The following is a 24,000-nucleotide window of genomic DNA, read 5'->3' as shown; positions in this document are numbered from 1 at the left end:
CATACCCAGCCCCTACTCCGTTGAAGTGGTTCCGTTCGTCCCATTTTCCGATTCCTCGGGCCAAACTAACACTCTATTTCCGGTCAGCCTGCCAAATCAGCACAATTACCAGATCAGCCAAACGTGCGAGAGAGGAAGCGGTGGAGAAGCGGACATAAAAAGGCAAAGGATGAGACGATGGTCCTCGGCCACTATAGTGTGTTTTCTTTTTTTTTTGGCGGACGAACGATGGACCAAATTACATTCTACAGTCTAGGGAACAATGGAGCAGACAGCCTTCTGCCTTCATTACGCCGAGTTCGTCCAAAAACCAGGACGGACAGCTCAGTATCTTCAGAGCAGAGCCAGGACGAAGAAACGAAATTCGCGAAGCTGAATCCGGTTGAATTAATAAGCCATGGAGCCCTTTTCATGGGAAAACAATCAAACTCTCCTCCAACTTCCAGGGAGCCGCCTTCTACGATGAGGTATTATTCGATTTCGACAAAGAACCATCTCCAAGACGACACAACGACGACGACGCGCAGGGTACAAGATACAGAATAAACAAGTCTGCACAGTACAGCCGGATCTCAGCAGCCCATCCCGGAAACAGACAGTGCCGGAAAGGCACTGACGGATGCCGCAGTACCGTACAGTCCAATCCTTCAGCCTCTCTTGTACGCTGCACTGCAACGGCGTTAGCAACTTGCAGAAGAAGATGTAAAACCTCACCGAAACCCCATCGTTTCCGTCACGGTTCACAACAGGACGTGTGCTGCTGCAGCTACTACTACTACTACTACTAATACTACCACTGGAGCTCTAGGCGAAAAGGAAGTCCCCGTTCCCTGGCCAAGCACCGCGGAAGCACCACAAAACGTAATTTCTTTTATTGATTCTGTTTAATTTCCTCTGCAGCGGTTACAGCACTAACAAGCACTAGCACAGCGCACAGCGTACAGTATACAGTACCTCACGCGCGCCCGCGGTTGGAGTCTGCAGGCAGCATAACGAATGCGGAACTCGTCCTACCGGCCCTTGCCGCGTGCTAGCCTGTAACTCCAGCCAGGGCCTACACGCCAGCCAAGTTATGCCAATTTTTGGGAAAACTCCCATCTGCACGGCGTCATGTGTGTTGCAGAGTGTATGAATGTTTGCTCATCGAAACACACTCGCACACACACACACACTAGGACTCATTATGAATTCTGCATTCAATCTACCACATTTCGAGATCGAGCACTTCTAAAAAAGGAACACACACTCTCTTTCTATTGTGGAGAATGTGGGCTGGGCTGGTTGTGTGAAGTGGAGTTCTGGGAAACTCAACACAACACATTAGCAAACACAACGTCGAGGCTTGTTACACGTCGAGGCGCTGGAGGTGAGGCGGTATTTCCAGCCAGACCACAAGCAAACAACCGAAAACCCCTTGTGGCCGCAATGAAACGTTGAAAGCTCTTTTCAAATGAAACCCCAGTGGTGGTGGTGGTAGGTCCTTCTTTTGAAAAACTAATAATTGGCCCAGATGAGGGAATTACGATTCCTTCGACCGCCGACAAATTGCACAATTCACACCGATCGCTCTTCAGTCGATCAGGGAGCGCCTGAAGCGAAATTTTCTCGACCAAACCCCGGCAGGCAGAGTTTTCCATCGTTGTTGTCGCTCTCTTTCCAGCGTGCGTCCTCTCTTGGGGGGTGTGATTAATTGAATTAAATTAAAATCGTTCTTTAACTCGTTCGGTGACAATTGTTCGTCCACTCACTCGCCACAGTGTCGAGCCCCAAGAGAGGCACTTGAAGTGGAAGAAAGAAAGACACTTTTACGCGGGCGCTGCTAATTTGAAACATGGTATGAAAGAGGCTCGTGGCCGTTGCAAGTGGGTAACAGATGGACACACACGGTTACTGCTAACCCACAGCAATTTAAAGCCATTTTTCTGAAGTGTTCCGGAGCAATTATGAACCTACTACACTTGCGTGGACTAAACGAACTCCGGACCATATCGTTCCTGTTTGTAGCGGGAATCATAGGAGGTAATCCAAGAACTTAAGTACATCCTCTTCTAGCCAATGATTAGGCGGTTACACTTCTGCAGTAAAATTTAAACAGCTACTAAAAAGCACTTATTTCTCCTCCTCTCCGTGACAATGTCCCTTCGAGAATCGAGGGAAGCATTGCCGTGACCAGGATTCGAACCTGGGTTACTACGGCCACAACGTAGGGTCCTAACCACTAGACGATCACGGCTACGAGAAGGTTGTGTTGGAGGGTTCGAGGTTCAAAATCGGTTGGAAAAACCAGCCCAGATAATCATCACTATCCTTGCAAAAAGGATATCACGAACCATAGGATTTGATGCTGATCTCTGTCGTTTGTAGAAACGATTGGTCGGAACATTTTGATTCAAGATTCGCTCTTATACGTTCGGTAATAGATTTGAAATGATTAGCAGTAGAAGCTGATGGAAACTGAACAGTTAATCCATGCTCAATATTCTGTAACTTCGTTTTCGAAGCAAGACATCACCATTACAAGACCTTTTGCTACTCTGGTTTTCGGTTTCGGTCTGGTTTTCGATCTGTTTTCCCCACTCCGTTCACTTTTAAACCCCGAACAGCGAGCACGAACGGAGGGGCGAGTCTTTCTTTTGGGTTTCGCTTGAGCTACTTTCACCATTCCGAGCCAATGGTGGAACCCCTAAAAGCTACTTCACAAACCGACGCCGAATCTGAGTAAATCAAGACCCTCGGTAGCCGTGATCGTCTAGTGGTTAGGACCCTACGTTGTGGCCGTAGTAACCCAGGTTCGAATCCTGGTCACGGCAATGTTGAATCCTCTGGATCGATAAACCCCAAACGTTGCGGAAAATCGATCGAGATCCAAAACATTGTCACGGAAGAGGGAAAAGAGTAATCTCTTTTTAACATACAAATGCAATTTTACATGCAGCAATAAAGGAATAACGCAATGACTTTAGGAACCACAAATAAAGGACATTAGAGATTCGGGTCAAAACGTTTTCCATCAGACTTGTCCTTCGAATAATCTGTGTTCAGGTCTTCAGCAGCGCAGTAGGCATCGGTTTATGTGTGACACCAGGGCCTGCTATTGAGCGGAAAATACGCCAGTTTAACCTTCTTTGCATATTGCATTTCTCTCTACATTAGCTTTATTAACTTCACTCATGATAGGTGCCCTCGGCCACATGCCATCCATCTTGGCCACACACATATAAACTCCAATCGACCCGACGGACTTTCTGGACTTGGGGCCAACTTTTCGAACAGCTTGTTCCTTCGAACTACCGAGTGTGACTGTGACCTTTGACCGGGTGCATCCTTATGGCTTCTACCGCAGCCAGTGAAGGAGTGAAGACCATCGGGAATTCGCCCGGTTTTTCGCCTAAGAATAAAGTCACTTCACTGCTTGATCTACGTCGCGACCAAATGGAACGGTCCGGGTATATCTCGGTTTTCTTGGCCACCATCCTGCGGTAGGGCGGCCTAGAGAATTCAAAAGAACATCGTGCCTGGAGCAAGTACACACCATATACTAGGCGACTGTGGAGTGAGTAAAATTTATATTCAAAAGAAAACTTTTGGCGTTTTACCACCACCACCACCATATTTCCCATTTCCATCATCGTTTACAAGGGCCCAGGAAGCGACGCAGACGCAAACCAACGTAGGGTGCTGGTATACCAACGGTTTCCCACCACCTCCTCCTCCTAGACCTTCTGCTCCCAGTTCGACAATGCGGCCAGATGGAAAAACACTGACAAGGCCGGGGAGTTCCTTCCTTCCGGGGTTTTCCCGAACTTCCGGGTGCCCTCCGTAGCTGCCGCCTCCCGTTCTAGTTCTGGCAGGCCTGAACGGAATACATGATGCGGATTCCAGGCGATAAACGTGAAATCGACCGCACCGCGACCAAGCTGGTGAGTGTAGAGTATCTGCAGTGTGAGCTCGACAGCGAGTCGTCGACGACCAGACACCGGCATGGTCCTCGTGGTCGCGGTCGATACTATGACCAAAACCAACCACTCCCGGTTGCAGGATCACAAGAAAACCATTACGTGTATCTGACGCACGTCAAACAGTATCTACCAGCTCGTCAGCAAGCACCTGGCATTTGGCAAAAATCGAAACCCTATCCCCATATACCGGGCCCGGGCCCAACATTCGGGGCTTGCTGTTCTAGGTTATGCTAATACCCGAACCCCGCAAGGCAATGCAGTGATGAGAAGGGGCCTATATTTTACATTTTACACCATTATACAGGTTCATGAGCCCGGACTGCTTGAAAGAATGATGGAACAACGTAGAACAACAAACGGAGCTCGCAGAGAATCCGCAGAGCTTGTGCTCGGCTGTCTACTCGGAAAGACAGACAGAAGTCTCCTCGATGGAGTAGATAGGGATGCCCGATCCCGCTTTATCTTTAGCGAGCGAGTGTACGCGTTGTTCCGTGATTCATAATTTACATATTTTTTGCTCGCTCCCGTTGCTCTCGTTCTTACTTGCCACTTATTCGCTTTACCATTCTTCATCGTGCTTCGTGTCCTACCTAATCTCTGCCCTAGCATCCTTATAGCATCCGGATATCCCCCTCTGCGTCGCCTCTCTGTACCAGAAGAGTTCCATAGTTTTCTGCTTAAAATTCCTATTTTTTTCTCTGCGTCAGCCGTCGACGGTCGGAAGGACGTTCAAATTCCCAATTCCTGCCAGCTCCTGGGAGAAGCTTGGTCCTGTCCCAGGTGTTTACCGGTGTGTGCCAGGTGTTATGTCGAAGAGGGAACTCGAGACCCAATTTTGGAGCCCTCCTTCCCTCTCCAGGAAAATGTGTGTTCCGTCTGTTTCCTCAACCCAGCGATTATGCAAATGGCTATGCAGACGAAGACTCGGGAGTGTAAGTATAAGAAAGGAATGCGAATTGAATCACCGACCACGGGGTAGGTGTTTGCATGTGGCAATCGTAATGTCGTAACATATCAATTCGTAATTGTCGTTTTTCGTTCCATAAAGTGTACTACCAAAATGTGAGAAAACTCTTTATTAAAACGAAGAGGGAAAAGACACAAACTTCAACTATAAGACACTCCACGTCTGTATTCAGACTTAACGTGACAGAATGTAAAGGAAACTCACGCTAAAGCTGAACCCAAGGCATCGCTATGCATGATACAGAAATGGGATCCAACTGACGTGCTCCGCTGCAAACATCCAAATTGGTTCCTATAAAATACTAAACGAATTGTACAAATTGTGCTCTGGGCGTCGTGGAGCAGCACGCTCAGCCAAGTGTGAACAGTCTTAACCCATAAAAGCCATCAATTTCGGGGCAACATAAAAGCCGTGAACAGACGAAAAGCTCATCAACGTACAGCCAGGCCAGGCGGCGGCAAGAGTCGCACGGTCGTAGCGATCGTAAAATGTCAAAACCCGCATCAGGAGAGGGGCTGCTAGTGAGTGCGCCACCGTTTGCCAAAAACCAAGCCCCAACGTCAATGTGTCCCCAAGTTTTACGAGTTTTCCGCACTGGGGAATAGGCGTAGGAAATAGATCATGCATGACCACCACCACCAGCACCAGCGAGTGCGTTGTCCGGATCGATTCGTGCAAATCGCACGGAATCGCCTTCACTTCCGCCTCATGTGCGAGATGCTGCCCGGAGCCAAACGGGATTTTGAATAAATTCATAAATTATAAACCGAAGCGGAGAAACGGAATGCGCACCGGCTCACTCTTTGTCACATAAATCAACCAAACCTCCGCCTGGTCGTGACATCGTACGCATCGCCTGGAAGAAAGTGTGTGTGTGTGCTGTACCGTTTACAACGTCGGACCATGCGCCGGGTTATTGCTTTGTATTGATCACTTCCCAGAAAGCAACGCAACGTCTGTGAACTGTAGCTATTGGAACCGTTTTTTAGACTCCAAATCGATTAGAAATAAACGTAAAACAACACCATGGGACATGGGTGGGTTCCAAAATGTCAAAAAAATTACTTTGTCAGCACGTGTCAGTAATGGGACCAGTCGAGTAATGACTACCTTCGATAATTACTTAATTCCCGTCCGTGGAGGAGAGAGAATGCGCCCCTCTTTTCATCCTTCTTCTCCGAGCTAAACCGTTAAACAATCGACCATAAATTCGTTCCTCTTCATTGCAAACCGAAGCTATTTCCTGGTCCAAAGCTAGAAACAATCGATCGAGTTTCGACCCCCTCTGGCGATGCGCGGATTCGTGCACTCAAGATTCGCACGAGAAAGTCACGAGACGAGACGAGACGAGTCCCTCCACGAGCGGTTGAAGCGCAAGAACGCAAGCAGCATTACGACAATTATGTGAAACACACACACAAGCGCACCCCTGTGGAGGACCGCACCCAGAAATTCGGAGCATTTCGGCTCCAGTGCACATACCACCACCGAGCGCAAAACGAACTTTCTCACGGCCCCTCGGAACGGAGTCTTGGCGAGTGGCGCCTCCGGTTGGTCGACGGTGGGATGACCACCAGCAGTGGGCTCCGAACACAACGAAAGCGTAATTAAACTGTCATGAGCGATCATGTCGGTTGCCCCAAAGGGCTAACCGGGAATCGTGACAACCGGAAAGGTGTTAAGATGTCAGCCGTGTAGCCATGAAGGTTGCGCATCAAGTCTCGTATCTCGAGGGTGGAATGGGGATGCATCCTAGCCTCTTATTGTGACAAATTCGTTGGACAATCAGTGCGCACGAAGGAAGGGTAGGAAAAGGGGCAATACTGTCACTGAAGGTGAAAGTATTGTGACTCCTCCGCCTCCTAGGACCTGGTCTGCGCAGGTGTTGTGACAGCCGAAGTGCAATAAAGAACTGGCAAAACAAATAACCACATAACCATAGAAACGTGCACTCACATACACACAACATATACCGACCGCCAATGTTTACCGACATCAAACAAATGCAAAATGCAAATGCATGTGCATCGTTGAATGCACAATTAATGCGCGCCCGGTCTCCGGTTCAGGGGGACTCGTTGCCCGGGACTCGCTGACGGGCATGTCACGGAGAATGAGAACGAATGTAATTTAAAGTGATTTGTCGTGTTGTTACTGCGGGTTCCTGGTCTGTTTGGTTCCTCTTTCGGGTAAGAAGGGACGAGTTCAACTGTTCTTCCACCAGTGTTCCTGGGAACTTGGAAACGGTTTAATGGATGTAAACCAATTTGCTAAACGATTTCACACAATGCCGGAGTTCGTGTATAACAAAAACTTTATATTAAAACATTTAATTTCAATGTCTCCTCTTCAATTATTAGTGGCCATATGAAAGATGTTTAATGTATCCCAGTTATTGCTCGCTTCAATTTGTATCATAATTCCCAAATATTGCATTATGGAAACTCTACAAATTATACAATATGCACAGTACATCAATAGTAAAGTAAAAACAGAACAAAATATGAAAGCCAATAATTGCAATAAGCCATGTTATTCGTAGGTTAATTTTTAGCAGTATGTAGTAACATAGTTGTTAGTAAAACACCGATCGACTGTTGGCCGTGTTTACTAGGAGCACCAGTAGAGAATCATGCTTTCTGTAACAAAATAATTGTTATTGTTGCAATATAATTATCACATGATTAAAGAAAATGCGCAAATTTGTTGCAATCGAGAATGAAATCACAAATGCATTGATGTGTTTAGGCCTATGTAGTTTGATAAACACTAGCTGTTACAGTCTTGATCAAATGTATCACATGTTCGATTTAAAACAATCGATATAAGCGCTTTGTGAGCGTTTGCACTGTTTGGGATTTAATGTTTCGGTATTAATCAATCAGAACGTGTTTAATGTTCTGTTTACTTTGCCAAAAAAACTGTTATAATAAATATAATTATTAATGTTCTATTCGTGTATTAATGTTCTATACGTAACGTGAGTTATACTTGTTCTGAAATTTAAAGATAATTGAAAACTGCGTTTCCCACCACCCACTGTAGAAATAATAAAAGAGCTTTTAGACTGATAAATTGCCATACAACGTTGAGAAAAAATAAGAAAGCATATGAAGGCAGGAAATACCATGTATAAAACCAAAAACATTTTTATAGTTTGCTATTCCATCAACCCTCTTCCTGTTTATTTATGTCCTTAATTGGCAACAACCACCATTAATCGCTAAGCAAACAGCCTGGAATTGACTTACTCATTTGCCAATACTTCAAACTCTTCTATTTAAGATCTTGAACTATGTGTATCAGCACGTTCGAAGGGCAGTCAACACCAACTGCACGCGTTGCGCAAACAATCCGGTAACATCTTTACAAATATTGTGCCGAAAGCAGACCGACGAGTGCGCCACTATTTGTCACTATCGCTGAACAACTGAACCGTTTGCGATAATTACCGGCACTGGCAGTGAGTGCGCGGCCCACGGTGCTAACCGGTTTCAAGCAGGGGCGCCATCCACACCGGACCAGAGCAGAGATCTGGCGTGTAAAATCCCTTTTTTTTTGTATTTCCGTTCCCCTTTCTTGTTGTCTCAGAAAACGGGTTTTCAATTGTGTTATTCGGGAATATACTTTCGTTCCCATCCTTGCACGTGAGGAATTCATTGTCCAACGCACTTCTTCGCGCCTGCGGCGAGGTTTTACTTTTTTTGTTGAAAGTTCCCTTTCCCCAGGGATTTTATGTCTGGAACTATTTTGCGTATCAGTACCTGGTCTGTTTCTTTTGTGCTCTTTAGATCTGAAGATCTGAAGATACACTGCGGAAGGTATAATTACCAAATTACGAAAGGATCCGCCCAGGTAGATTTGTTTGGAGGAAGATAAGAACAGACGAGCGTTCAGGATACGAAGTGTCTGAAGCTTCAAAGCGGCAGGTTGATGTACGTACTAATGCTCGATCCGTTCCCACTTATTACAAGCTCACACACACTCGATTCAACCGAAAACTGGTGTTCAGTTGTGAGGTTTCCTGAGGCTTTTTTTATTTGGGGGAAAAGACATGAATAGTACAAGTGCTCTCCAGAGCCTAAATAAAGCAATCTTGAGCCCTCTTCCCATCGTGCATCGCAAACGTCTGCTTTTGTTTTGTCTCATCAGCAGATAATCTTAACGGTTTACAAAATTCATGAGAGACCGATTGACGATTGATTCTCAGCCACCGGAGGAACACACAATGCAGCAGAATAAATAGAGTCCCATGGACCAGAGTGGGGTTCATGTTTCATCCTCCGGTGCGATTTCACCACTGCAGCAGCAGCAGCACGAAGCATTATGTCTGGCGCCGTGACACCAGCAATGATTGCCAACAGGGCCGAAGTCCGGCGCGATGATAAGCGGAATAAGAAAATGTGTCTCGTCGCCTGACGGAACCTGGCGCACTGGGAACGAACGACTGTCTCGCCAACGTCGCCAGTCGGAATGTAGAACGGACGGAACGGAAAGGGGAAGGAATGTGGCACCTACCTTCTGGGCCTTGCACATCGCCGTGATGGACTGCAGATCGTGCGACTGGTGCCGGTTCTGCTCGCCGATACACTGATTGCAGATGGGCAGCTTGCAGCCCATACAGTACATGGTCAGTGGTTCCGTGTGCTCACCGCAGATCGACTCCCGCAGCTGGCAGGCGCCCCGTGGCTTCGTGAGGCTATGCTTCGCCAGCGGACCACGGGCCGGGTGGCACAGTTCCCGGCACGCATCGCAGTACCGTATCTCGCACTGCTCGCAGATGACGGTGGCCACCTTCGGTGGTTCGGTTTCACACATCTGACACCGGAGTGCCTCCCGTTCGCAGAACCGGTCCACAATCGATTCCATCGCCCGGTACAGCGGCAGATTGCGGGCACCGAGCTCGTCGAAGAACACCAGCTTCCGGCAGACCGGACAGACGAGCGAATAGACCGAACTGCCGGAACCGGACGGTGGAAACAGCAGACCCTGCAGGTTCGGTGTGCCAGCGTACGAACCGGGCCGTGACGTGCAGCAGATGACACCGGAGTCGGCCTCACTCAGAATGCTGACCTTGTCGGCCTGGTCCTGATCCGACGATACGCTCTCGGTGGCGCTCGAACTCCCGGTAGTGGATGAAGCGGACGATGAGGATGAAGCCGATGATGTAGACGAGGGACCTGGATGGTGTTGATGCTGGTGCAACTGTACCGCAACCGCTCCGGACGATGACGAGGAGCCGGACGAGGAAGAGCCGCCTGCGGCTGACGCCGCGGCCGCCGCCGCCGACGACGACGAGCTGGCCGTCTGAATGTCCAGGGCACAGGCCAGACAGAGGGCGTGATAACACGGCAGCAGTACCGGGCTCGAGTAGAGCTGCTTGCACACCGGACAGCGCAGTTCCTCCTCCATGCCTACTCCGGTGCTGGCTTCCGGTGCACGAACCGGGCCGGGTGGGAATGTAGTGATGGCGGTGTTGGTCTACCTCAACTGCAGTGCGTAACACGTGCGTTCTACACAACCGGATGAGGCCGATTTGCTGCAACCAAGTGCAACACCGTGGGCGTACCGACAATGACTGCTTATCATTCACTCACTTGCGAACCAAGAAATGAACGAAATAGATACCGAACCACCCCGCAAATGATGTCACGTTTTCAGCTAAGATGGTGGACCGGAATCTCATAACCTCAAAATCGACACACAAACACCCGGAATTCCCCAAGCTACTTAGTTAGCAGCAGATGCTTTCGTTTTACAACAACAATTTATATGCAAATCTTCTTCTGTAACACAATTAAACACACATATGCACACGAACACACACACACACACACACGCGCCGAAACACTAACACGATATATACTACCCTTGTAATCACACACCGGTACCACCTCACTTCCGGTGGAACTTTTTTTGGGCGTTTTACAAATTACAACAACCGGTAAGCCGCTTTTGAACGGTGTTTTCTGGGGCGTTATCCAGGTGAAAACTCTTCACTTGCTTCCCTGCACGACGATAATTTGAATTTTCCAGGCCTACGCAACAAAGTTAGCGAAACGGAAAGGAATCGCAGCAGGCGACGCTAAACCCACGTTGCTGTTGTTGCCGGGATTGCCGTTGCGAGAGAGAAGATCAATGGGCACACACACACACACACGCGTACGTACGGAGGGAAATTATGCTTCATTATTTATGCATTCCCCTTGCGTAACCATCCCATCCCGCATAGCCAAACAGCCGGTACACAATCTGGGGCCGCGCAGGTGTTTTGAATTGTATTCGTCGGATATAACTCACTACGACACTATAGGCACTGCAGCACGTCAGGGTGAGGATTTACTTAGAATTTAATCTACTTCTTCTGTTAGTACAACCGACACTACTAATGATGCAGCTGCACCAGCTCGTTCTTCGTTCTATGATGCGTTCCAACCGGAAGGAGCTGCCGGCATCGACGCTGCTGCCGCTGCTGATGATGATGATGATTGCAGAACCTATCGACGACGATAGACGTTCACGGCCGGTCGTCGGTCAATCCCGGTTTTCCGGTTCTACACAGAAGTCGGCCAAATATTTCGGCTGCTGCAGCCCACCCCTCACTCGTTGCCCACTCCTCGGGCGTCTCGCGCGAACACACTCACACCCACTACTGCTTCAGAGGCGTTTGCGAGACCTTCATCCGGTCAGGCGCACGCGCGTCTTCGCGTATTCCACCACCATTCCAAGACGCTACACAATTCCTCCTACCTTCACCTTCGCCAACGGCGGAAACGCACGTTTCAGACACACAGGCAGGCAACAACACACACGCTATAGAGACACCGCGGGACAACGTCGAACACCGTGGAGCAACGCACCAGCAGCAGCATGCACTTCCTTTCGCGATCGAATCTCTCATCTCAGTGAAGAGCATAATTTCCGACAGATGCAGAAGCGTGCGCGACACAGCATAAAAAGCATAAATTGAGAATGGCTCTCTGGCTCGTCTCTCTCCGAACGTGCTCCATCTCTCTCTTTCTCTCTCTCTCTTCTCTCTCTCTCTCTCTTTCTCTCTCTCTCAGAGTTGATTGTCGTTGTTTATCTAGATCCAGCAGCAGATCCACGCATTCGCTCTGCTTGGAGTTGAACTTCGGGAGAGGGCGATGAATGTTTTCTCTTCGTGTTCCGACGAAAGAGGGTCGTTGAAGTCTCTGCTCTGCTCAGCTCAGCTCAGCTGCTGGCCGAAAGGATGTTCCTCGGAGTTCGCGGGTTTACCGTCGGCACTATGGGTTATTCGATGGAGGTAATGCTGCAATTTTTGCCTGTTCAAGTAGTTTCGAAAAAACATTTCACAGCTAGAGCCAGAAGTACATTTGCACTGGACGAATGTTAACAAAAAAATATTGAAAATGTGTAACATGTTTGTATATTTATATGTTCATATATTATGTATATTTTATTTTAAAAGTGTTCGCCGTCAGGCTGAACACAGTATCTTAAAACTAAGGAGGATTTAATAAATTTTGGTTTATTAGATTTATTTTTTGTTTGATTTGATTGATTGATTTTTTTGTTTGATTTATTATTTTAATATTACTTATTATAAACTGACATTTTTTGAAAATGATGCTGTGAGATTGATCTACAATACAAGCAAACCCATCAAGTAACATCAAAATCTCATTCTACCCTATTTCGAAAGCTAAAATATATTGAAGGATTGCTTCAATAAGTCAATTAAATCATACGTGGCACAAGTATCAAGTGCTATTGAAAATTTATTGTTTATTTTGAATTTGAATTAAAATTTTGAATGACCTGTAGCAAATTCTGTAATCTGCCAAAGGTTTAGAAAAGAAGTAAAGACAAAGAGTGAATATAACTAGAGAATGAAGCTATGGTCGGGGAAGACACAGCTCAAAAAGTCTTCACGAGTGTAGAAGATGTTGACCAGCTAAACGTTGCTGAACGTTTAAAACTTTTCATAAAATTAGTACAAAAAATCATTGAAGAAATTTGTCAGGAAGCTAAATGTCCCTCGAACCTGAAAGCTGATGTTTTTCAATCTCAGCGATTCACGATCATGCACAAAAATGCAAGATTTCTAATTTCTAATGATTCATAATGTGTCGTAAAAGATTCAAATTATTTTATAGAAAGAAAACACTATCTGAATAGTGTTGTAGCTTTTGTGATATTCTGCCAGGTAAACGCTTACACGTCCATTCCGTTGCTTGTCTCATTATCGACTGACTTGCTGGTTCGCCTCTCACCTATACCAGCATGCCACAGCTTTCATAAGAAATTACTTTGATTTTAAAAGGATTAGCAATTCTCTTTAAAAATACCAAAGAACGCCTAAAAATGCTTAAACCGTACCATAGGTAATCAATCACCTTAATATTTTATTTTCTAAAACCAATAAGGACAAACACGTTTTGCATTCATTTACAGTTCGATGCTCTTTTACGTTGATTGCTTTAGGCATCCTACATCTTGAATAGAAAATAAAACCATTTCTAAAACATAGTATAATAACAAGTAACATAGTAATAGTAATAATTAATATAACAAGAAATAAGAATGCCTTTGAAACAAATTTAAAACAACCATTTTCAAGCTCAAATAAGACAATTGTTACTACACTTTTGTCTACTAGTAATTATCAAAGAAAAAAAGGTCAACCATAACTTAGCGGATTCACAACAATCGCAAGCACATCCGGAGCAAACGCCGGGCCACCGGATACCACGGGTCATCTTATCGCAAACAAAGCAACTTAACGGAATTAGTACCGGGGGCAGTCACAGAACTCGAGCGACCGGCCAATCACCACCAGTCAAGAATTAGGCAAATGCGAAACCTTGCTTAACATTTTTCTCATTACTCGGGCGAGCGCGGTGGAGAAAGTATTTACTTGAAATTCGATCCAAATCTTCGGGTAAATTATGCAATCACTTTGACCACATCTTGACATCTTCCCGGCCGGAATAAAACCCAAGAAGAAGAGAGAAAAAAACGATGGAATGGAGAATCACTCGAGTCGTGTGAACCTCGAACCCCAGTTTGCTGCTCTACTATCGGCTCGGCTCGCTGACAATGTCTCGCCTGTAAAATATCTTCCAAGCTTATATCCAACCGACCTATCCGGTGTTTGGCGAAAGCAGAGGCCAATTTGGAGCTCCCGAATGCTGGGCTGCAGCATCGCCAACATCAAACCGATCTGTGCGATGGGACGCGCAAACATTTAATGTTAAATTTACCGGCACCATCAACCGGGCCGACCGGGCGTAACAGTATTTTTAGTTTCTGCAGCCAGCACCGGCAGCAGCTTCCGACCGGCCTTCCCTGCCCCCACTGAGAGGTTTGCATAAAAAGCCAATAACCGATAAAAATCTTCCGCCTTCTAATGAACACATTGTTCACCGTGGGTCGCTGTAGCCAGTGGGTCGTCGGATTGTGGCCTCTGCTGTCGGAAGGCCCAACTCAAGGGTTTCACGTTTCATGCGACGGGGTGCGGCGATCGGTGGCAAACGATAACTCCCGCGTGTTGTGTGCGTTTGTCGCTCAGATCACCCTCCGGAGCGGGTCGGCGTCGCGATCCCGCGAAATGTCGCATCGTACTGTACCAGGTATGAGGTACGGGGGTTCATAAAACCATAAGTCACCAGGCCGTACCGTGCGGTGGTGGATGCGTCACATTATTAATGGCTCCATCGCACCTTTTAAGGAGAAATGTCATCATCGTCGTAGACGTGGTCGACGTTGATCGGTTGCGACTGCGGCGGCAAACGAGTGCAACGCGGTAGGTATCTTGGTCAACTTCTTGTACGGGTCACTGGTTACCAAAGTCATTAATAACCCTACTTGCGCCTCATCTGGATGGCCAACGTTGGTATTCAGAGTGGAAATGCAACGAGCAGCGAGAGGTGGCTGGCAAATACGGCCCCCTATCTTGCGTAACGATGGAAGCAACAGGCAGCTTACTTTTACTTTCAGACGTTTGGGTAATAGCGTATTGATCTTTGCCTTTAACCAGCAGAGTCATTAGAAGTCTTACGACAAAAAGGGTCATGGTCCTTTACAAAGGCTCTAGAATGTTCTACAAATATTGTTCTGAGTTAAGGCTACTAGGTACTAGGTTTGATGCATGCTTTGATGCTTGCTTGGATTTTGCAAGTCCAATGGCGCATGTCCACAGAAATGCATTTCAATTGATATAATACAAAATTACATAATTAACTCAATCAATTCATAATTAACGCTAATTTTATTATAATTAATTCAAAATCGCAAATAGCAGCAGTTGAACACATCATTGCTGCCTTTCGGAAACTCCATCTTACGGTCAGTATGAATCAAAAATCTTTAATGAGCTTGAAGATAAGGATAACTGACCAATAATATTGGAACTAAAGATGGTCCATGAATTGCACATTTGTCAACTTCATACTAAAGTAAATTAAATTCACTTACTCAAGTGGCATCAAGTTTTATAACTCAAACCGAGAAATGATTGTTCTGTATGAATAAAGTCCTCAGTTCCGTTGCTTTGTTTTGTCTATTCATCAAGCAGAAAAAAGTAGAACGTGTTTGATTGCCAATCCAAAGAATTTGCTTTTGCCCTTAGCTTTGTGCAATAAACAAGCAACTATTCGAAAACTTATAAAAGCTACATTAAACTAAACATTCTTTATTAGCATGTGTATTATAATATTACATACTAATATAGCATATAGTCATAGGTCTGCTCCCTTTTATCTCAGAATACAGAATACTAATACTACCATTATACTCTTACTACTTATACACTATCCTATTATAACTATATATCGAATGTCTACAGTATTTAGAAATTTTGCTACATTCAGGATTCCAACATACACGATTTACTTCTCTTAGCATAATGTTTGGAAAGTTTAAAATGGTTTCAGTGCTTCTTAAATTTAAAAACTCATCATAAGTTTTTGTCACCGACTGTAGCATAATCCGAAGCGCAATGATCTCAAGCCAATCGGCCATATCGGCCATTCATTCATAAACACTATTGCCTCAGGAATTAAATCATAATGTTGATAGAAACATGCAACAATGAAGCTGCTACTCGATTGAACCGAGCTCAACTTTTGAACCACGTTGTTCCACCGTTTTGTGTCACGCAGCGTCTTATCACGACGAGCAGCAACCAACACGCATCGTCCTTGGGATTCGCATAAACATAAACCTCCGCTACTATCCCTCCGGTGCAACATTGTAGACGCGGTACCGTACACTTCCGGGCATCGATGGCGTATGAAGTGCTGATAAAAGACGATTCCAATCACCAGACGAACTCAGTCCTGCCGTGGCCAGCCTGACTGACAATCCGGCTACTCCGAAGTGCGTGAAATGGGTACACCGTGGATCATTCCCCGGTGGTTAGTGCCAGTGATAACCGTCGTGTTGATCGTTTTATACCCCAGCCCAGGATCCGGATTGTCGGGTACAACGAAACGCGCCTTAAAGAAGCTAATCCTTCTGGACAAAAACCCCGTGCTACCGGATCGTGTGCGTCTGCTGGCCGATTGTAGCGGAACAAACTGTACCCGTACCTGTCCGGAAAACTATGCGATCGATACGGAGCAGCGGTACTGCCGGAGGAAACGCCAGGACATCTGTCCTCCCGGGTACATCCAGCGATCGGGTGCTGGCGGTGCGGCCGGTTGTATCGTGCAGGACATCGAATGTCCTCCGGGGAGCAACCGGGAGGGTGATCGGTGTGTCGTTCGCAGCTTTTCCTGTCCCGTCGGTTACGTGCAGCGTGGTAGCAGTTGCGTACGGGACAATATCTGCCAGCCCGGTTATCGGTGGGAGAATGGTCTCTGTTTTCCACCGGGGGCGCGTATCTTCTGTCCACCCGGTTACACTCAGCAGGGCCGCCATGGACCGTGCACACCGATCGCATGTTCCGATTGCTGCGATTGCCAGGAGGAGGAAGCGATGGCCACCGTATGCCCGACCGGCTACACACATCAGTGGGGCCGTTGCGTTCGGTTGCTGCAGGCTTCACCGGAGTTACGGATCGAATCCGTAACGTACAAGCTCCCGATCGAGTGCCGTACGGCCGGTGCGACGTACAACGATGGCCGCTGTGAATCGTGGACACTCGTTGGAAGGCCGGTTTGCGGTGAGGGCCACTCGTACAATGGATCCTGCGTCGAGGTGGCCAAATGTCAGCGCGGTACGCTCAACAGCGTTTGTTCCTGCGAGCACGAACAACACATTCTACCATCCTGCACCAACGGTGGTAAGCTGCACGAATCCGGGGCTTGCGTCATCTCGCAGGTAAACTGTCGGCCACCGTTCCATCTCCACAACGGTGTCTGTGTGCGTGAAGTTACGATTGGATCGCTCTGTCCGGACAGTGGTGTTCCGCAAATTCCGGGTTCGGGATTCTGTAGCGTCGATGAACCACGGTGTCCCCGTGGCTTCACTCTGGACCAGGGCACGGGTCTCTGCCGGAAGCTAACCCCTTGCACTCGAGACTGTGGCAGTCGGTATCAGCAGCAGGACCACTGGTGTGGCATCCCGGCCAGCTGTCCCGATGGTTACACACTCAACGAACACGGTTACTGTGTCAAAGAATCGATCCACTCCCCGTACAACTGCCCAGAGGGAACGATCGAACGGAATGATGAGTGTGTGAGCGTTACGCCGCTCTGTCGATCACCACTGGACTACCATCCGAACGTCGATCAGTGTGTGAGGTGCGATGAACGACCGCCATTCTGTCCACGGGGCAACCTAACAACCGATGGTCGGTGCAGTTGGAGTGAATCTGCCTGTCCGGAGGGATACAGCTGGAAGGACAGTATGTGTGTCATGCAGGACGGTGCGTTAACGGTGCGCTGCAAGCAAGGTTACGCACACGATCGCCTTTGCATCCACGGAGAACTGAACTGTCCGGAAGGGTACGAGCTACTCGATGAGAGCTGCGTGGTGAAGGATGACATCCACTGTCCGGAGGGATCCTATCCGATCGAGGGACTGTGTGTGATCGAACGCGAATGTCCCGAACAGTACCACGCCGGAACGGAAGGCTGTGTGCGAGAAGTTCGACGACCGATCAATGTCACGCAACCGGCCTGTCCCGCCGGCTTTAGCTTCGGTGCGGAAGGTGAAGGATGTCTTCGCCGTACCGTGATCGATGCCACGATCAAACGGCAGCACAGGAAGGAGTGTCCCGATGGTTACGAGCGACGGGCGTCGGATGGTTGGTGTGTGCGTACGCTAACCGCGTTTCCCATCTGTCCACCACAAACCATCTACACCGATCGGAACGATCGCTGCTACTGTGAGGTCGATCTTGGATGTCCGACCGGGTACGAGCGAACGGGAGCCGACTGTACGTATCGTGGCGTTGGTTTTACCGGATATCTACACTTCCTGATTCCGTGCTACGGTGCGCTGTGTGGTGCGCAGCACTGTCTTAGCCAATGCTCGAGTCCACCGTGTCCAATCGAACCGTGTAGCGGCGGTCAGAATCATCGACCGGAGCTGCTAGGCAATGATGTTCGAACGCCCGTAGCTAGTGGCTGCCTATCCGCTAGTGCCGCTGGAGGAGAGAACTGTCCACCGCAGGAAGTGCTCGGATTGGTTTGCCCTCCCGGTTACGAGCGAGTCAATAGTACGTGCTTCGCTTACTACGATAAAGTATGCCCGGTTGGATACAATCTGACCACTGGGGGTGAATGCCAACGAGAGATACTGCTGGAACCATCCTGTCCACCCGGTTACACACACTCCGGCGAACCCGATTCCAGTCACTGCGAACATGCGAGCTGCCCGGATGGTTACAAATTGACCGGAGTTGGAAGGACCTGCGAGAAGCGGGAACTTCGTTCACCGAAACCATGTCCACCGGGGCACGATTACTACCGGGGAGTGTGCTACCGACGGTCGCATTGCCGCAATGGAACCGTCGATGGAGCGTTCTGTGTGGAACGGGCCTTTAGCAATCCGATCTGTCCAGAGGGATACGTGTTGCGTGAGCACGATTGCGCCACCGAAGGTACTTGTCCTTTCGGTTCGACCTACATCGATGGTTCGTGTTTACGGTTAGAGCAACCGGCATCCTGTCCCGGAGGAACCTATCGTTGGGGACGGCTTTGCGTTTATCCCGAGGCACCCGAATGTGATCGTGTACCGCACGTGCAGACCGGTTGTTCTTCTGAGGTTGATCAGTATGGACGCTGCTGGCACCGTGTGCCACCATCTTGTCCCCAAGGATACCGACTGCGTGACGGTCGGTGTGTCGTTTGCCAAACGGAACAACCCAACTGTGTGGCTCCGATGGCCATACGGGGTGATCGTTGTGTTGCGGAGCGAATAGTGTGCCCGGAAGGACACTTCCTACGCGGTAATGTCTGTATCCTGCTGCACGTAGCTATGCCACGATGTCCTTCGGGTGAGTTCGGACTGTGCCGGGGATTCTGTATTGCACCACACACCCCCGATTGTGAGGCGGCCATCGAGTACGCGATGCCATCCTGTAACCGCGGTATGCTCTATCAGGGACGGTGTGTGGAGCATGCTCGCTGCGATCCGGAATCTACGCTCATCGATAACGAGTGCCGGTTGCGGACGTTCACCGATACGTCCTGCCATGGAAAGGGCACAAAGATCGGGGAGCAGTGCGTCGGGGGGTTACCCCAATGTCCCGCTAGCTATGCACTGACCAACGGTCGGTGCTACAGCTGTGCCATCGAGAATGCCCAATGTTCGGGAGGAGGTACACTCTGTACGGATAGTTTCTGCCATCTGGAGGAGGCACGTTGCAGTTACTCGGGATCCTCCTTCTTCGATGGTTATGGATGCCGTGAGTTGACCACGACAGAGGCCTCTTGTCCACCGGGGACGAGTCCGGACCGGTACGATCGTCATTTTTGTCAACTGCAGACTGAGAAGGCCAGTTATATCTGCCCGTCGGAGTACTACTACCAGCAGGGTGTCTGTCTGAAGAAACTGTACAGTCAGCCCAGTTGTCCACCCGGGGATTATAAGCTACGCCATGGGGTCTGTCTGCGCCGTAGCTGCACACGGATGTCATCGGGTGTAGTGTGTGCCAGCGGAAGCGATACCACGGCGATCTCGTGCGCTCATTGTATGAATAGTACGATCGGTGCAAAGGGAAAAATGGCGACGAGCGTGACGAACAACGGACTCGATCTTTGCTGTGCCGTGTTTTCGCCAAGAATATGTCAGCAGGGCAACCGGTGCTACCACGAGCGTGAAACTCTGTGCGGTTCGTTCTGCTTGACCGAGGACGATCGTATCTATCTCACGGTTCCGGCCATGACTCGGATTGGTGATCGACTATACATGGCTCCTAGAAAGATGGACGCAGCCGACGAGGAGGATGAGGAGGAAACGGAGGGATCCAGTCCGGAATCAGAATCATCATCGGCCAATGTTGATTGCTTCCAGTGTCGGTTGCGTATGGGACGGTGCCCGAAGGTGTGCGATACATACGATTGCCAATCCGAGGGCGATGGGGAATGTAATTTTAAAGATGTCCGCAAGTTTTGTTGGCAGTACGATTCGCTCAAATTATGCACGAGATTTAAAAGGAAGTACTAAGCCAATGTGAAGTGCCAGAATAAAGCGATAATAGTTGGAAAAAGTAAAGTTAGATTTTATCAAGATTTTTACTGGAAGATTTTCTTATTTTCCATAAAGAAAGGTTGCGCGATGAGGACGCAGCTTCAGCGGCGAAAAATTCAAACACCAACTGTCAGTGCTGTCAGTCGATATGATTTTCGCCCGGGCGAAAAGAACGCATAAACAAAACTTTTTTCTGTGGCGTCCTCCGGCGTTGTCCGATCCGTTTTCTGTTGAAAAATAAGCGTTTTATCTGGTAAGTTTCGACAAAACTATCGCTGAACAGAGGCCTCGCTTGAAGATGATGTAATTGGCCACTCTACCTCACCGTAGACTTCAGCATCACACCTCCCGCTGCACCATGTCGAGCACATCCCAGAAGCATAGAAATTTTGTGGCGGAACCGATGGGGGAGAAACCGGTAACGGAACTGGCTGGCGTCGGGGATGTGCTTGGGAAGCGCCTGGAGGCGGCCGGATTCGACCGGGCATACACCGTCCTCGGCCAGTACCTCATCCTGAAGAAGGACGCGGAACTATTCAAGGAGTGGATGAAGGATACATGCGCGGCAAACTCGAAGCAAGCGGCCGACTGCTACCAATGTCTGAGCGATTGGTGCGAGGAATTCCTGTAAACCGTACGCGCAATCACCTTGCTTCCCGCCTGCGACAGGTTCCCCCATTTTGACTAGCGATTAAGCTATATGTAAAAAGATGCAATGTGTATTTCTCTTTCTCCACCGCGAGAAGAGAGCGCAGCCTACCACTAACACGGTTGTTAGGAGACGAGAGATATTTTATTATTTCATAAATAAATATTAACGACATCGAATCCAGGACGACTAGAGTTTTGCGGGGAAATTCGAAAAATTCCAGGAAATGCTCGATGACGCTTCCGCGGAGATAGCATTTTTCGTTCAGAGCGAATACGGACTATGGGATAGCTGGCTGATATTAGGGACGAAATTATTTTTTAATTTATATTTTATTTTTTGGATTAAAACTACAAATACACAGATTAAATTTTCTGTGACGCAGTGTGTGGGCGCTTTAACAAGAATTGTTAAGCATCAGCGAGCTCGCAAAAAACCGTTGATTCAAATTGACCTCCAGCTTGGACCGAATTCCATTTCATTCGTGTTGTCCCCCACGGCGGTTTCTTGACCAATTTTCCATTTGATGCTCATCTTAGATCATAAATAATCACTTATTATACTGTAAAAAAGGCCATAAAAGAAAAATCACGTGAATTTTTAAGTATATTTCAACTCTTTGGCTGTAAACGCAAATTCCCGTTATCTGGATGTTTTCCTCAGGGCTTGTCCACATTAACCGCAACTACTCACCCGCTGTCAATTTCTATAGTGAGTCGGCCAGCTGAAAAAGTGAGATGACTGACTCACTATAGAAAATGACAGTCAACGTGCTGTTGCTGCTAATGTGGACCAACCCTGACACACCTTGGTGGGCAGCGAAGAAAAAACTTGTGCGTGCGTGTGTGTGCGAGTGTGCTTCTCGGCTGGTCGGGCTCTCTGCAGGAAACGAAAACGGGAAAATCTGAACGGGAAAAGAAGGTACATATCGTGCGTGTAGAAGAAAATTGTTAGCCTCGAGAACGCGAAAAACGCAAGTGTTCGCCGCTGGCCCCGCGGCGTGTGCAAAGGTCAAGCCTTTTCTGGAGTGCTTGGCGACTTCCATCCTCCTCCTCCATCTCCGGAACTGGCTGTGAATTGTGCACGATCCGGAGTTTTCTACAAAGTGAGTGCGTCGACGGCGACGGCGACAGGGGAACCGATGTGGCGTTTTTCGTTCCGTTCCCTGACTGACGATTGAAATGGCTGAGCAGCATATTTGAAGAATTCCTGCCAGAAAGTGGAAAGTGAGAAGGGACTGCTGAAAGTCGGAAAATAGTTTGCTCCTCGCCGTCGTCGTCGTCGTCGTCATAGCAGGCGAATAGGGGAAGGAGGAGGAAGAGTAGGTGGACACCGGGAAGGGAAGTGTGGCGGCGCCCCCACCGCTCGGATTATGGTCGCGAGAGGGTGAGGTTTCTCCACCCAGAACTAGTTTTTTTTCCTCTTCCGTGAGTGCGTGCGCCGCCTGTCGGGGACAGCAGCAGCAGCGAAACAGTGAAAATGGTCCATTTCATCGTCATATTGTCATCGTCGTTGTGTGGTCCTGGATGTGGAAATCGATCAGACCCGTGTCGAGCTGCTCCTCTTCTGATGCGCTGGGGGAAAAGGTGGGGAAGGGGAGTTTGCAGAACCGGAAGTGAAAAGCAAGCAAGGTTAAGCGAATTGGAATGCTGCTGCTAGCGAGAAAAAAGGGAATAATGCGACTCTTATAGCTCCCGGGGATCGATCGACGAGTGCGTGAGAGGCATCTATTAAATGCACATTTGCGTAATGTTCACAGAACGTTAACTGCTGGCTGGCTGGCTGGGCTACTTGGACGACATGGCATACTTGAGACCTCTTGGCGAAAAAAAAAATCCCAAACTCAAATCGGGAACCTCTTTCTCTGCTTCTTCGTGACAAACGGCGACGGATTGTGCGTACACTCTCGCGCATGTGTGTGTGTGTGTGCGCTAGCATGTGAATGTGTTTTCGGTTCGCAGGCTTCCTATACACGCCACCCCCGTTACCATCGCGCCGTGAAAAGCGTTACCGAGTCTCTACACGGGAGCGCAAGTCGCGAGAGATCTATCACTTAACTGTCAATTCTATCATTTAACTGTCAAATCCATACAAATCGGAGGCGAGAGATCTCTCGCTCGTGTAGAGGGTGAAAACTTTGAAAGAATTGAGCAACCAGCGCAAGAAAATAACTGCTCATAAAAAAAAATCAAGCAAGCTGTTGTTTCAAGTGAGCGCGGTAGCTAAATAGACCTAGGTCACCAAGACGACGACGTTTGGATGAGAGTTTTGAAAGTTTTGAAAGGATAGCTCAGTTTGAGCAAATCTCTCAAAACTTTCGCGAAAGAATCTGCGCTCCCGTCTAGAGAGGCGGTTACGCTTTTCCCTCGTTCGCTGGCTGGCGATCGTTTTCAATTTCCAAAGCCCGAGCCACAAACGTCAACCTCTCAACCGTGACGGCGACAGCGAGGACGAGCGGGTATTGTGTAATCAAGGGAAACAGCAGAATGCGCGATGATTTGCGTGCACTGGTGTGCGTTCGCGAATCCCAATCGCGAGAGAGAGAGACAGAGAGAGCGAGAAAGTGGGAGAAAGAACAATGGCGAGAAAGAGAGAGGGAGATTATGTTGGCGAATCTCGCGTCCACCGCTGGTCACCGCCCTCATCGGTGGAGGCTGACGAGTTTGCGGCTCCATTCAGAGCTGCCCCACAAAGGCCGCTTCTCCGGCAAGAGACGATCTGCTGCCTTATCACTCTGGAGGTCACTGGAGTCCCTCTTTTTTTTACCTCTTCAATTGACACCAACAGTAGTAGTAGCAGCA

General features: G+C 48.3%; 4 protein-coding genes and 2 non-coding genes across 12 annotated transcripts in view; 4 read left to right on the top strand and 2 right to left on the bottom strand.

Moving 5' to 3' along the window:
* Nucleotides 1-11,815, bottom strand: part of LOC125959925 (E3 ubiquitin-protein ligase TRIM9) — a 72,422-nt gene extending 60,607 nt beyond the window's left edge. For both annotated transcript variants that reach the window (XM_049692959.1, XM_049692958.1), the window contains exon 1: nucleotides 9,445-11,815. In XM_049692959.1, coding sequence (XP_049548916.1) covers nucleotides 9,445-10,338 — 894 coding nt within the window. In that variant the 5' untranslated portion in view covers nucleotides 10,339-11,815. The remainder of the gene's footprint in view (nucleotides 1-9,444) is intronic.
* On the bottom strand, nucleotides 2,162-2,233 carry Trnah-gug (transfer RNA histidin (anticodon GUG)). The gene has a single exon. It is a non-coding gene; the product is annotated as a tRNA-His (tRNA).
* On the top strand, nucleotides 2,739-2,810 carry Trnah-gug (transfer RNA histidin (anticodon GUG)). The gene has a single exon. It is a non-coding gene; the product is annotated as a tRNA-His (tRNA).
* A 4,481-nt stretch (nucleotides 11,816-16,296) lies between the features above and the next one.
* LOC125959412 (zonadhesin-like) lies at nucleotides 16,297-20,526 on the top strand. Its single transcript, XM_049692236.1, has one exon. It carries the CDS (start codon nucleotides 16,297-16,299, stop codon nucleotides 20,524-20,526), a length of 4,230 nt encoding a protein of 1,409 aa, XP_049548193.1.
* A 134-nt stretch (nucleotides 20,527-20,660) lies between these two features.
* LOC125959931 (barrier-to-autointegration factor) lies at nucleotides 20,661-21,385 on the top strand. The gene is made up of 2 exons (XM_049692966.1): nucleotides 20,661-20,803; nucleotides 20,881-21,385. Exon 2 carries the CDS (start codon nucleotides 20,909-20,911, stop codon nucleotides 21,179-21,181), a length of 273 nt encoding a protein of 90 aa, XP_049548923.1. The 5' UTR covers nucleotides 20,661-20,803; nucleotides 20,881-20,908; the 3' UTR covers nucleotides 21,182-21,385.
* A 638-nt stretch (nucleotides 21,386-22,023) lies between these two features.
* Nucleotides 22,024-24,000, top strand: part of LOC125959924 (striatin-3) — a 26,496-nt gene continuing 24,519 nt past the window's right edge. Inside the window, exon 1 of one of the 6 annotated variants that reach the window (XM_049692952.1) lies at nucleotides 22,024-22,120. The gene's annotated coding sequence lies outside the window, so the exon portion shown is untranslated. The other 5 variants (XM_049692953.1, XM_049692956.1, XM_049692951.1 and 2 more) reach the window with 5 other exon arrangements.

This window comes from Anopheles darlingi, chromosome 2, assembly GCF_943734745.1.
Source record: "Anopheles darlingi chromosome 2, idAnoDarlMG_H_01, whole genome shotgun sequence".
NCBI lineage: Eukaryota > Metazoa > Arthropoda > Insecta > Diptera > Culicidae > Anopheles > Anopheles darlingi.
This window is presented reverse-complemented; position numbering and strand designations above follow the sequence as displayed.

Excerpts from the sequence above, each read along its gene's own strand:
- LOC125959412 (XM_049692236.1), top strand. The coding sequence starts at position 16,297 with ATGGGTACACCGTGGATCATTCCCCGGTGGTTAGTGCCAGTGATAACC.
- LOC125959931 (XM_049692966.1), top strand. The coding sequence starts at position 20,909 with ATGTCGAGCACATCCCAGAAGCATAGAAATTTTGTGGCGGAACCGATG.